General features: G+C 35.5%; 1 protein-coding gene across 1 annotated transcript in view; it reads left to right on the forward strand.

Annotated features, from left to right (window-relative positions):
- Window positions 1-15,537, forward strand: part of LOC111043695 (alkaline phosphatase) — a 356,072-nt gene that overhangs the window by 291,376 nt on the left and 49,159 nt on the right. Inside the window, exon 4 of the mRNA XM_039434462.1 lies at window positions 13,346-13,520. Coding sequence (XP_039290396.1) covers window positions 13,346-13,520 — 175 coding nt within the window. The remainder of the gene's footprint in view (window positions 1-13,345; window positions 13,521-15,537) is intronic.

Genomic DNA, 15,537 nt, shown 5'->3' on the forward strand with positions numbered 1-15,537 from the left:
TCAAGGTATTAAGTATACTTATTCCTACATACATATTCCTACATACTCATTCTTAAATATACATCAGCACAATATATTATCTATTTTAAAATCAGAATATTAATAATACATCCATAATATAAGTGTATTCTCTATTATTTACTTCTATGAGCAGATTAAGCTTATTATGTATAAATTGGAACTCCCCCCCCTACACACAGATGGATAGTCTAGTAGGGGGATTCCAAAATATGTTGTATATTGTATTTCTTATTCGTGTATTATGTTTTTTGGAAATAAACTGAATTGAATTGAATTGAATTGTTTGTAATTTTTACTTTCCTTGCCCTACTACCATAGGTAAGGAAAGTATTGCTTTCCAAAAAAATTAAGGTATTTAAGGTATTAAAATCAAGTTTTCTATACGTTTCAAGGTCCCCGTATATAAGTCCAAAAACATGATTTTTGGGTGTTGGTCTGTGTATGTGTATGTGTGTGTGTGTGTGTGTGTGTGTGTGTGTGTGTGTGTGTGTGTGTGTATGTGTGTGTGTGTGTGTGTGTGTGTGTGTGTGTGTGTGTGTTTGTGTGTGTATGTGTGTATGTCTGTGAACACGATAACTCCATTCCTAATTAACCGATTGACATGAAATTTTAAACTTAAGGTCCTTATACCATGAGGATCCAACAATAATAAATTCAATTCAAGATGGCGGAAAAAATGGCGGATAATTACTAAAAAACCATGTTTTTCACGGTTTTTCTCGAAAACGGGTCTAACGATATCCTTCAAATTTATACCATGGATAGCTATTCATAAGCCCTATCAACTGGCATGAGTCTCATTTCTGAGAAAATTTCAGGAGCTCCGTAATATTCATGAGAAAAATGGCGGATTATGACTAAAAAACCATTTTTTTCACGGTTTTCTCGAAAACGGCTCTAACGATTTCCTTCATATTTATACCATGGATAGCTATTCATAAGCCCTATCAACTGGCATGAGTCTCATTTCTGGGAAAATTTCAGGAGCTCCGTAATATTCTTGAGAAAAATGACAGTTACTAAAAAACCATGTTTTCACGTTTTTCTCAAAAACGGCTCTAACGATTTTTTTCAAATTCATACCCTGTATAGTTATCAGCTCCATCAACTGGCATGAGTCTTTTTCCTGGGAAACTAACGGGGGGTCCACCCCATCCTTGAGAAATGGACTTTGTAACCTCCTTCTCGTGCATGAGGTAGGTAGAGCAGTTTATAAAAAGAACACAGTCATAGTCAAGATATCGGATGGGCACGTTAAACTGTCGGTCCCAGCTGAAGTATGACAGTCGTAAGGCCCATTGACGGCTTAAACTATATATTCAGGTGGTGGGACCTTCCCGCAAGGGACTCCCCACCAACAAAAGCCATACGAATTTACTTTTTATAGTCAAGATATTTCATCTGTAGAACAGCTGTTTTGACGACTTTTGAAAAATCATCGAATTTCTCAATTTGCACAAAGGAAAAAGTACTCTGAAAACAATTATAATATAATATATAATATTTTATTATAAAAGGCTAAGCCCCGACAGACTGAAATCACACCACAGCCCAAAATACTGAGCCTAAAAACTTGAAATTTTGCACAATTGTTTATGGTAGCCTGGAAACATCCACTAAGAAAGGATTTTCAGAAATTTGTCCCCCTGAGGGAGCTGGGGCCCCCCCCAAAATTTTGTACTTTTTAACCGCTCATTGCACAGCAAAGTCATGAGGAACTTTTTTGTTCAGCTACGAAAAAAAATTAGATCTATGCAGAAAAATTTCGATCAGGAGCACAGGGGGGTCCAGGAGAGGGCATTTTTCGAAAATTTTGATGTAAAATCACACTACAGCTCAAACTAATTGTCCTACAGACTTGAAACTTTGCACAAATATTCTTCAAACATGCTAGACGCGCACTAAGAAGGGATTTTTGAGATATTTTGCCTCTAAGGGTTTCAAAGGATGAATAAGGATCATATTTAGTAAGGTTACGAACATGGTAAGGTGAATGCCATATGGAACTGAGATAATTGACACATGATATTCTAACATATTATGTTATGATCATTGGAAAGCTTAAAATAATTTTATCAATCAGCTGATCGAATCTAATTTTCCATGAATCGAAAGCGCTAGCTTGCCACGTGTTTGTTCCATTGTTGTATGAGTCTCATACATTCCGATTACAACAGAGCACAGATATTTTCTTTGGTTAGGAGTTTGTTGATAATTCTTTTTTTCAAATTTTATTGCAAAAAAAACACTTTGAAAAATTTCTTAATAGACAACAAGATTACAAAAACAAGAAGTCAAACATAAACCTATATTCATTTGTAGCATGGCCAGAAAAAGACAAACTTGAGTACTAGCCGTGAGTTCATTCAATATAACTCATATTTTTGTGTTAATATTTTGTGAACAAGAAGTAGGAGTTGATGAGAGATGTGAGTAATATCTTTTATTTGATCTAAATGGTTATTCATATTGTAGTAGTCCGGGTCACTTCAATCAAAGTTTTTTATTTTGTAGCTAATAAATGTCATACGTATTGATTGTCCATAATGTAAGTGATTAAACTAATCAAAATTAATGGCTTACTGGTCCTTCACGGAATTTATAGTATTCCTGGTGATTGAGCCTGTCTTTTTTCAGTGTTGACTATTAATAATAAAGCTTTATTTACAACTAGCTTACCTGGCGAACTTTGTACCGCCAAAAGTCAATGTACACTTCACTTTATTTGGTGAATCATGAAATTTATCTGACAATCAATATTTTCATTCACATCTAAATACGAACTTCCTATGTGCTTAGTATTGCAGCATTCATTATTCCCAAAACATATTCTTCTCAATCAATTGGTAGTAATATCTAACAGTAAAGTGTTGAATTAAAAAAAAATAGATAGGATAAATTAGTTATTCAAAGATGAGTTCAATGTTTTCATAGTTGTTGATTGTCAATAGATGGTCCAGGAAATATGCGATGTACGATGAATCATCACCAGGAATTACATATTCTTTCCATCTTCCATTTTAGGATTTTCAGGATGAAAATAAGCTAAGCTAAATTCAAAAAAATTGTGAATTATTCTGACATTCTTCAGTAATAATAAATGCAATATGAACAACTCTCTTCCATGAGGTGAATTATTTTTCCCAACATTTTCCGGTTAGTCAATGATAGGGGAGTGATAATTATATTTGTATAGGTCTTCTAAGGAACCATTATCTACAGCTGGTACCAATCAACTACACTTCAACTCCAAACTAACGTTGTAATACCAGTAGCCTACACAATTTATCATAGGGTGGCGTGTTTATTACAGCTGGTAACTTTAGATGCTGAATCATATAATCTCAATATGATCTTGAATCATGATCATCTTTCCGTTCTTCGGTAGCCACTAGGACGACAATTTCGAAAACATAGGTCTGTAAAATATATTAATAAATGATCATTATTAGCCACCCTATTAAAATTTCTGGTCAGAAACCATCCCCAATATTCACACAACATATTCCCAAAGTTTCCTGCCGTTATGTCAAGTATTTTTCAAGTCATAGGGAACAAACACACAAACAGACATTCATTTTTTATATATATAGAAGATAGAAGATTTCATTCGGCTCAAACAAAAGCCTCTCTAAATGGAGGTAGAATGATAAGGTTGACAACTTTCAGTTCTGTTGTTTTAACATTTTTTTTTTTTAATCACTTTCAAAAAGTTCATGTAGTACCTACTATTGTGTTTGAGATACTTCTGGCGCTATCATAGTTTCACAACTATTCTGTTCCACACTCCTATCTCTTGCAGTCGTTAACCACATCTATAATAAAATAAAGAGTTGGCTTATACACGTATGGGATAGGAAAATTATGTTTGACGCATCACCACGTCTGAACTACTGGACTAATTAACTTGAAATTTTGCTTATAGGCTAGATTCTTAATTAATCAAGGATGGTTATAGGCCTATTTTGAGTTCTTTAAAATTTCATTACGTCAAGTTTTCAGATTATCAAGTTTGAAAATAGATCCTTGCGAAGCACGGGTTCCTGCTAGTAATATTATATACACATATACAGTAGTCTGATCGTAGTTGCAAATATGCTGCCGCCAATCGTCATTATGTTATTCCCCTAAATTATTCTCGTTTGAGAATGAGGCTTGCAGTTCAATGAGCAAGGAAAGTTGTGTGAGTGTACCACACCAGATTTTCAACATAATAAAGGGAATACCAATGTACCTAGAATACCTATTTATACCTGGAGAATATCATTACATACAGTAATTGAATCGGCAGCATCATAATTGAATGTCATCTTTTGAAATTCACACCATGATGACTCAGAAATACAATTTGAAGTTGACTAGAGCATTTCTATTTAATAGTATTCAGATACATTTTTGTGAAAGAATGTATTTCTGATGAAATCAACTCTCCAACTTAATGGTATGAGGAGCTTAACAGAAAATTCATCAAAATGATTCTCACAAGTTTTTACTTTCCTTGCCCTATAGGTAAGGAAAGTATTGCTTTCGAAAAAAATTAAGGTACCCCAATTTCTAAATTTCTATACGTTTCAAGGTCCCCTGAGTCCAAAAAATTGGTTTTTGGGTATTGATCAGTATATGTATGTGTGTGTGTGTGTGTGTGTGTGTGTGTGTGTGTGTGTGTGTGTGTGTGTGTGTGTGTGTGTGTGTGTGTGTCTGTGTGTGTCTTTGTCTGTGTCTGTGTCTGTGTCTGTGTCTGTATCTGTGTCTTTGTCTGTGTCTGTGTCTTTGTCTGTGTCTGTGTATGAGTGTGTATGAGTGTATGTGCGTTTGTGTACAAGATATACACAGAGATTTGGAACTTAAGGTCCTTACAATATAAGGATCCGACAATTTCGATCAAATGCAACAGAATAGAGTAGAATATGTTAAACCACCAATAAATACAATATAATGTACATTAGGTGTCGTCAAGAATAAAATCCTATAAAACTACTGAGCCAAATCATGCACATATATTATCATCACACAAAATAAGTATTTACCACATCGACGGGCAAACTGAAAAATTCCTCTACATTATATAATGGGTTCTCTGTTAGCAGCTTTTTAACTTGAGTTTTAAAACGGGCTTGATTCATATTTCTCACACTAACAGGCAGCTTATTGAATGCCTTGATTGATAATATTCTATAATGTCCTTGAAGTTTTTTAGCCTGACAAAAGGAACATTCAGATTACATGTTTGTCTGGTGAAATGCCCGTGTATCTCAGACCTACATTCAAGAACATCCAACTCGTCCCTGACCCTGACCAGGAGTTGCATGACGTACAGGCTGAACACAGTCATAACCTCCAACGAAACAAATATTGGACAACAATGAGCGAAGTACTCAGCATTGGCCATAAGCCTTACTACTTTTTTCTGAAGAAGCAGCACCCTACTAGTATTGGCTGCTTCACCCCATAGGATAAGCCCATATTGAATTAAACTCTGGAAAAACCCGAAGTAGGACGTCCTCAAAAATTGCTGAGGAATAAGAGTTTTCAGACGTCTTATAAGAAAAACCAATCTACTGAGCCGACCACATAACCAGTCAATGTGGCATGTCCATGTTAATTTTGTATCTAGAATAATACGAAGTAGCTTAGCTGAAGTGATTTCATCTTTTATATTTTTCAAATTAAAAATAAGTGACTTGGTTCTTTCTCGATTCAATAAGAAGTAGTTTGCCTGAAACCAAGAAGAAATGTCGTTTTGAGCATCAGCCATCCTTTCCCTTAACATATCCAGATTTGCATCACATGAAAGTAATGATGTGTCATCAGCATAGCTCACTATCCTACTATCCACACTCACTCTAATATCATTTGTCATTATTATAAAAAGCAATGGCCCCAGATTCGATCCCTGTGGAACGCCATATTTCACATATCTTGGATGAGAGAAGACACCATTAACACAAACCGTCTGCCTACGATCCGTCAAATATGATCTCAACAGTTGATTGCTCTTTCCCTCAATGCCAAAGTGTTTAAGCTTAGTCAACAATATATCATGGTCAACAACATCAAATGCACGGCTCAGATCGCACATGGTTACTCCAGCAAGGCTATTCATCTCAAAACTCTTCAAAATATCCATCACCAAACTTTTCACAGCTTCAATTGCTGACCGACCAGACCTGAATCCATACTGGGAAGATGTGAATATACTCTTGCTTTCCAAATATTCATACAATGCTATTGCCCTACCAGTCTCAAAAACCTTTGCAAATATTGATCCTACTGATATAGGTCGAAAATTGGCAGGATCGTCCCAACTCCCTTTCTTATGAACTGGCACTGTCTTGGAATGCTTCAGAATGTAGGGGAAAACTGCATCGTCAATACAGGGCGGCATTAATACAATTTGTAAGAGGAGTCACAATGAAAGCAATCACGGCTTCAATTAAGGAGCTTGAACCTTTAGGAGCTTGAAGATATATGTCCCTACTTTTGCTGTTTCCCATCTCCAATACTGTTTTCAACAGTCTTGAAAGAGAGTGGCCTGAATTTGAATGTGAAAACCGGAGCAGAACTCCTGGCAAGTAATTGCACAGCTGACACTGGAGGAGTATCAATCCTTTCACGTATATGGGGAACAGACGAGACAAAAAATTCATTGAATTCATCAGGTGTGACTGGCGTATTTCGTATTGTTTGTCTTGAAGGCTTAGATACTTCCCGGATAATGCTCCAAGCCGTAGAACACTTATTAGAAGCCCTCTCAATTTTTAGTGCATTGTACTGCAAATTAGCCTGTCTCAGTTCATGTCTGTACAGCTTACGTACACGATTTAAACACACGTTGATCATGTGGTGATTGACTCAATCTATACTTATCATATGCTATCAAGACACAATTCCTAATAGCTAGTACAGACTGATTTATCCAATCAGACATTCCTCTTTTTTCCGTGAAACTCCTTTGTTTTGACAATCTAGCAGGAAAGAATTCATGGAAGAGCCTCATGAAAAGGTCAATGACAGCATTGAAATTCTCCTCTCCCCCGGAGAAAATCAAAGCATTGGGCCACTCAATCGCACTGAGACTATGACAGAAATTTTCAATTCTATCCTGTGTTATAGGTCTTATCAGTCTGGGGGGACAATTTGAATCATTAGGTCCACCTTCCCAACTGCGTCCCTCATCATTCACAGTTACCTTGAAAGACACCGAAAAATGATCACACAAAACGTAATCCCTTACTTCCACCAAGTACAAACCAGAATCTAAGTTGGTCGCTACATTATCCAGACAGGTTTGACCCCGAGTTGGTTCAAAGTTGGTCAGGTGTAAGTCATTTGATCTTAAAGTGTTTCTGAAATCAATTGTTCCCTAGCAGTAGAATCGATTACATTTATATTAAAGTCACCACTCACAACAAAATCATATTCGGGTCGATATTTAGCTAGTGATGTTAAGAGCCTGTCAAAGTTGGCAAAGAACAAACCCAAATCACCATTTGGTGATCGATATACTGCCAATATAACAAGTCTCTGCACATGAAGAATCACAGGCGAATTCATTATGCAATTCTGAACAATACCCCTCAACATCAATTTCTCTAATTGAATAACAAGAAGCATCTGAAGCAAACATAGCGACACCACCATGACTTTTCTCTTTTCTACAGAAAGCAGTTATTAAGGAATAGTCAGATTCTAGCCACTTCAAGCTCGTCAGCTCTCATCCAGTGCTCTGTAAAACATAATAATCATAATATCATACTCATCTTTAAAATTCAACATTTCAACATCATAAATCTTTTTATTCAATGATTGCACATTACAAAAAAGAACACTAAATCTAGGAGCTTCTGTCTTATCAATCATTCTACTTGAGATTGAACCCCTAAAAAAGTCGATTCAGATGAAGTGAAAGAAGTGGGTGATTGCACAGATCTCTGCTCTAAATAATACGGTTAATACGATAATACGATAAATTCGTTACGATAAAATCGTTAATACGATGAATAATACGGTTGAATAGATATCTAAGCTTCCGGGATCCTCTCCTATTAAGATGCAACCCATCTCGCCCAATGTCCCTATCGGAAATTCAACAATTAGGATCTACAAATATTGTGCAATCAGACTGGGCACAATGCCATTCAATGACACCATTTATTGCATCAATATACCTTATGTCTATGTCACGTCTATGCAGTAAACCGCTCACCACCAGCGTAGCTGTTTGGAATGTATTCCTAGCCATTTTAATTAGAGCTTTCATTTTAATGCCCAGGTCGTCTGGAGTTCTTGTATTCCAAGCATCATTAGTCCCTACATTCAGCAAAACCACATTATAAACATCCTTATATAATTTTAAAGAGTTCTTCAAATCGTCAATACCAATTTCCGGTGAGCTCACAATACATGTATTATCATTCACAATATTGTCAGATTTCAGGTGTTTAATTATGAAATCCCCTATAATGAGGCTCTTGAATGCTTTCCTATTTTCGTGTGCGGAATCCACTGACCTTCCCCCGCAATGACTGGATATTCCCTCTGTATTCTCAACATTATCATTTATCAGCTGTTTTTCATCCTTCTGATACGACTCAGCTAAAGTGTTCAGACTTATGATTTTACCCTGTAGCACTAAGTTGTCCATCTCCAATGTCCTTATTGTGGATATCATTTCCTTTATCTGTAACTCCATGTCAATAATTTGTTTTGCCAATTCTACCACGCGCATGTCACCTTCACGACTCCTTGTTGGAGGTACATCCACACTCGTATTCCCCTCAATTAAGGAGGGTGCTTTATCCAGTCAAGCTCAGTAGCCTCCAGTTCAACTGATCTTTCTATCAACTTAGTCTTTATATGCTCCAACTCAACAATCTTGGAGCGTATGAAGCTCAACTCAGCTTTACTATCGTCAAATGTTGGGAGAGGGAAATAGACATTTAAATCCTTATCACTACTTAGTCTCTCAGGTTCAGAATTTTCAGAATCTAGATCCAGATTTGTGCACTGAATAAAATCATCATTATCATCATCATCATTCCGTCTACTCACAAAGGATATGCCGCTCATATTAATTGAATGGTTATGAGAATCCCCCCTCATTTCTACTAGTGTAGATTTATTTGGTGTAGTCTTCAAGGTTACAGAACAATTTTTATTAGTACAACGCCATGAAAGATTCCCGCAACTCAAAGTGTTAGATTTACGGAAGATGAATGAGTTATAAAGGAGCCCTATTTTCCCTCTTTAAGTTCTCACTTCCATGAGATCCATGACAACAATCAATACCACAACAATTTATAATATGTCCTTAGCAACGTTAAACCCTCGCCAATGTGAAAGAATAGATCGTGATTCTGTAACTATTTTTGTTATAAAGGTTAACACGAGTGGGCTCTATTACATAACATAGAATTGAAGTAGAGAAGTGATTGGATGTAAATACTTTACAGGCTTTTATGTTGAAATGTAAAAATGAGAGCTGAATAGATAAACCGTTAGCTTACTAAAGATAAGAGGCCGATGAGATTAGAAAGAAACAAAATGCAGTTACATGATAGTACGGAAACAGTTCCGAAGCAAAATATTAATGTGCGATCATTTATCAATTATAATTACAGGAGATTTATCTCATTATTGATATTTCTCAATCAGAGTGTTATAGTTAGATTGATTCAAACCGCTTCTCTGCTGGAAGCGAACGCAAGAAACTCACGTGGCCTTGCTTAGCTATAATAAGTTAATTTAAAATTGAAAGCCTAACTTATGCCTCCCCTATGGACCGGGCGTATCCCGTCCAGGCCCGGGTCAAGCCCGACAACATGCCCTTAGCAAGGCTGCTCAGTGTTTACACTGATATAATATATCACACCACTGCACAACGCTTACTCGAACAGAAGGGACAAAACAATCAGTAAGTCCTTTAATGCAGCTATATAATGCAATAAGCCCCCAAACAAAAGAGCGGTGTGATGAATCAATCATCTTTATATGCAATCATATTAGGTAATAAAAATGCAAACTTTATCACAATGCAAATTAAACAGCTATATTATAATTAATTGACTTTATTAAAAATTATTCTTTCTCTCAATTTCCTAGTATTATACGCCGTGTAAGTAGATTTACATGTAGCAAATGTCGGCTGTATTACTTAATTAGGCTGGATTATTACTGAATTCCTAAATTAAAGCTTGAAAAAACTGTAAATTAGAGAGCGAAAAAACGTAATATTGTCTATCACAAGATGACTTCAATTGGATAAAAGAAAGAGACACCAGAAATTGACTATTTATTAACTGAAATGATTGGGTTAAATTGAATGAAGTTAAAAATATGAATTTAAGAAATTGATAAATTGAACTAAGTTATATGCGTTATACCATAGTTTAATAAAGATGTAATAAGTCTTTACTTTCAAGAATTATTTGAAACTTTACTATATTACGTCTTTACTTTGTAGTTATGCTATAAGTTTGATGCAAGAATTATCTGAATCTAGACTGTGATTACTCTACTATATTGTTAAAAACATGACATTAGTAATAATTATTATGTATTAGTTGAGTTGATTGTGGTAGTTAACTAATTATTATTATGTTATTACGAATAATGACTGTTTTGAGGCTACAAAATGAGAGAAATCCAACAATCGCCAAAGACACAGCAATAACCGCTTATCTTATCGCTCCTGAAAACACAACCGGCCGTCACCACTGCTCGAACAAGAAATGGTGGCTCAATTGATGAATCAATTCAAGATGGCGGCTAAAATGGCGAAAATGTTGTCAAAAACAGGGTTTTCCGAGATTTTCTCGGAAATGACTCCAACGATTTTGATCAAATTCATACCTAAAATAGTTACGGTATTGATAAACTCTATCAACTGCCACAAGTCTCATATCTGTAAAAATTCCAGAAGCTCCGCCCCATCTATGCAAATTTTTATTTTAGATTCCCAATTATCAGGCTTCAGATACAATTTAAACAAAAAATTCCAAGTGGAAAAGATTGAGCATGAAAATCTTTACAATTAAAGTTCAGTAACATTTTCACCTAAAATTGAAAATAAGCTCGAAATTCGAGAAAATTTTATTATTTCAATTGCAAACTGTTGGCAACTGTTGATTCTATAAGATCATTCACTATGAAGAGATAGCAGACTTCGTGTTTCTCCAGCGTTATTGTCCTGTCACCAGGTGGCTTGCATCTTTGAATATAGTAGTCTTGAGATGTGCGTGAACACTAGCGTCAGGTGATAAATTTTCATAACGGCAAGGAAAGTTGTGTGAGTGCGCCACACCAGATTGTTTTAATAGTTGAACTGAGACTCCCTTTCTTCTGATTTAAATGTTATCCAAACACTCAAATCTGAAATGGTAGAGATGTTTATGAATTTTAAGTCGGAAATTTATGTGATATGTTAAGGTGCGTACAGATTATTTACGCGCCGCGAACATGTGCAATTCACTTTTAATCAGCTGATGCCAAGCTTTATGTCTGTATCTTACCGTTTCTGTAAAAATACAGATATGGTCAGCTGATTAAAAGTGAATTGCTCATGTTCGCCGCGCGTATATCTGTACGCACCTTTAAGAATAAGAGAAACTAGTTCTTAACTGCAAAAGATACAATATTTTCATAATTTGAAGGAGGAACCGTTCCAGGTGTAGCCTTTTGTTTTTTTATGATCTCCTAATCATTAGCCATCATCTGTGAACTCAGGGCATCACTCCACAAGTTCAGCAACTGGACCTGGAAAAAGCACCAACTGGAAAAAGTTGTCGTCGTGTTTAGACACTTCCGCATCCTTAAAAAAATAAACACTTTCGCCCTTTATTTGGAACCTCCATCCCAAAATTTCTCCTTTTGGAGCTTCCCCCTCAACAATTTCAATGATGCAGTAGGCTTCAATTACCATCTGTATAGTTCCCATGTATGGGAACCCGTCAATAAATTGGAGACTGTTGTAGATATAATACTGTAACTTTCAGGATAAGTTATTGGTAAAATACTCTACCTTTTGACATAAAACTGGATTTCATACCCTCATAACGGGGTGTCTTAGGGGTTGTAACTTGAATATTTTATATGTAAACACCCATTGTGTGGTACATTATTTCAAAGGTATTTTTGAAACAAGAAAGATGGCATCGACAAAAATGTTCTATGATACTTGTATCCAAAATGGCGGCTGATTGAAGTTTTAGTTTTTAAAGAAATGAGGGGTTGTAACTCAAATATTTTGAACGTAAACACTCATTGTGTGATACATACTTGTGAAGGCCTTCTCAAAACTTGAAATATGACATCATTAAAAATGTTTTATTTTCCTCTTTTTCAAAATGGCGGCTGATTGAAGTTTGAGTTTTTAAAGAAATAATTGATAAATTCTAATCAGCCGCCATTTTGAATAAAAGTATCATAGAGCATTTTCATTGATGTCATATTTCTAGTTTTGAGAAGGCCTTCAAGATTATGTTTCACACAATGGGTGTTTACGTTCAAAATATTGAGTTACAACCCCTCATTTCTTTAAAAACTAAAACTTCAATCAGCCGCCATTTTGAAAAAAAGGAAAATAAAACATTTTTAATGATGTCATATTTCAAGTTTTGAGAAGGCCTTCAAGATATGTTTCACACAATGGGTGTTTACGTTCAAAATATTTGAGTTACAACCCCTCATTTCTTTAAAAACTAAAACTTCAATCAGCCGCCATTTTGGATACAAGTATCATAGAACATTTTTGTCGATGCCATCTTTCTTGTTTCAAAAAGACCTTTGAAATAATGTACCACACAATGAGTGTTTACATATAAAATATTCAAGTTACAACCCCTAAGTCACCCCGTTATGAGGGTATGAAATCCAGTTGTATGTCAAAAGGTAGAGTATTTAAGTATCATAGAACATTTTTGTCGATGTCATCTTTCTTGTTTCAAGAAGGCCTTTAAAATGATGTACCGCACAATAGATGTTTACATATAAAATATTGGAGCTTCAACCCCTAAGTCACCCCCTTATGAGGGGTTGAAATTCAGTTGTTCATCAAAAGGTAGAGTATTCGACCAATAACTTATCCTGAAAGTTACAGTATTATAATATCTACAACAGTCTCCGATTTATTGAAGGGTTCCCATACATAGGACTCACTCCGTATAATCAAATGATGAAAAGTGAAATGCGGGTGTTCGTGGCGCTTAAGTCTGTATGTAGCTTTACGTGAAACAGTGATTAACTTTGAATGAATGATCTCGAGACCTAGATTCGTTTTCTATTTTATGAAACAGTAAAGTAAATTTAAACGAATACTTCTTTGCAGACGTACAACCTAGACGCCCAGGTGGGAGAAAGCTCAGCTTGTGCGACGGCTTTACTCTGCGGCGTCAAAGCCAACTTCGAGACAGTGGGCCTTGATGGCGGCGGGCGTTTCGAGGACTGCTTCTCCTCCTACAACTCACGCGTCGAGTCGCTTCTGTCCTGGGCCCAGCAGGAAGGTAGGCCTACCACAATATTTCTAATATCATCATCATCTATCATTATAATATGTGATTTTTCTATTAAATCAAAATATTCATCTCCAATCTCTTCAAAATCAAAAGAAATAATATTGTTCATCAACATCAACTGAAACTGAGTTAGATCAAAATGAAATTCGAAATTTTCTAGATCATAGTCTGTGAACGGAACAAAGTAGAACAATAATAATTGAAGTTTGATGGTGAACCTTCTGCTAGTTTTTAGAACTGGAAATGTAGTAGTCTTCCATTCTAATTCATACTTGAACTAATATTCATGATATTATGCTTTCCGATACTTGTGGGAGAAGCACAGTGCTATTTCAATTGATACAGATTCTTTTTTAGATAAAAAACATGGGATTTTCATTTATTTATTCATGTAGACGATAAGTAAATTGCATCAAGATACAACAGGCATTCACCCAAAACTATCCCAACAGAGTTTTTGATGGAAACTATTTTAAAAGATACTGATATGTCGCGCGTTATAAGTAATATAAGCAAATATGATTAATAGTATGCTGCTGTCAAGGAATCACGAATGTTTCATACAAACTATTTTAGTGTTTACAATATACAAGTGAAACATTGTGACAAAAAATATTGTAGATAAAACTCATTACCATTCAACTGAACTAAATTTAAACAATTCATGTTTCATTCAAGATTAGTTAGTCCCATTGGAAATTTGAAAATTCATAAAAATTTGTTGATAAGAGGTTCATATTATTTGAGTAAGAGTAGTAAATTGATTGTTTCAACCCAGCATATCCTATTCACCAGTAATCCTTCACAAATATTCCACTTCAAAAATTCAAAAGCTGTATCAAGAGCGACAAACATAGTTCCAAAATAGTTCCAGCAATAGTATGCAAAATAGTTCCAGCGAAAAGTTGTATTTCAATTTTTTCCTCACTATTCCTCTACTTTAGTCTAGCAGACTGAATCAAAGTTGTGCTAATCCCCGGTTGCTGTAGAACTTGAAAACTGTTTAGCAATTGAGATCGTACCCTTATGACTTACAACTCACACTCCACAGCGTAGAATGGTAATTTAAAAGTTGAATTATAAATGAAGGAGCTTAAATGCTTCGTTCGGCGGCAGCACAATCAAAACAAACTGGAGATTGTAAGTTGAAGCACAGCGTTGCCAAGAAAGCAATAACATAAATGCTTGAACGTGTACCCGGCAACAGAATATTGTAATTTGCGAGATAACAGTAGCATTATTATCTGTTAAGCGAGCCATTTCATTGTACTTAAACTTTATGGAGTACTCATCTTCGTGTGGAAAAACTAAACCCCTGAACACCAGTGAGATACCATCTAGAATCATTGTTTCGAGAACAAAATTTGCTGTTTTAGTTCAAACATCCCTTGTTAAAACAGGAGACGATTATGTTGGAGCGGTAGAGAATCCCATTTAGAGTATTTTATTTTTCATTAACTTGGAGTTTGGGTGTACTTCAAAATGTCAAGCATCACCAAATAATCATTGAATTTCAATTGAAAATAATTCATTCCATTGAAGATGTGACACACAATAATTGTACAGCATTTTCTTATCGGAGTGGCATTCTCTTCGAACTCTAAACAATTGAAGAATCCATACTAACCGAGGAATCTACGAGCCATCAATGTTTCCACTACGAAGACCAATCGAATTATGAGAGTTCTAACGTGGTAAACATTTGTCCTGGTGTTTGATCCAAAGTTGATGAAGCACTTGTAATTAAATGAATGGCGGAGTGAAAAATTACACTTTGAGGCCACAATCTTTGCAGGCCTCAAAGTATTACTCAGTCATGACAGACACTTGACTCCCTATTTTTCATTAGCTTGTTTCAATCCATGTGGAAAGAAGTTGTAATCAGTTGGAATAAGATGAATAAGCAATAACAACAACAAGAGCAACAACAATAGATATGAGACTCAATTACGTAACACGGGTTTCAATATGGCGTTATGAAGTATGAGGATTTCCATTGAATCAA

Source organism: Nilaparvata lugens, chromosome 8 (assembly GCF_014356525.2).
Source record: "Nilaparvata lugens isolate BPH chromosome 8, ASM1435652v1, whole genome shotgun sequence".
NCBI classification, from domain to species: Eukaryota; Metazoa; Arthropoda; class Insecta; order Hemiptera; family Delphacidae; genus Nilaparvata; species Nilaparvata lugens.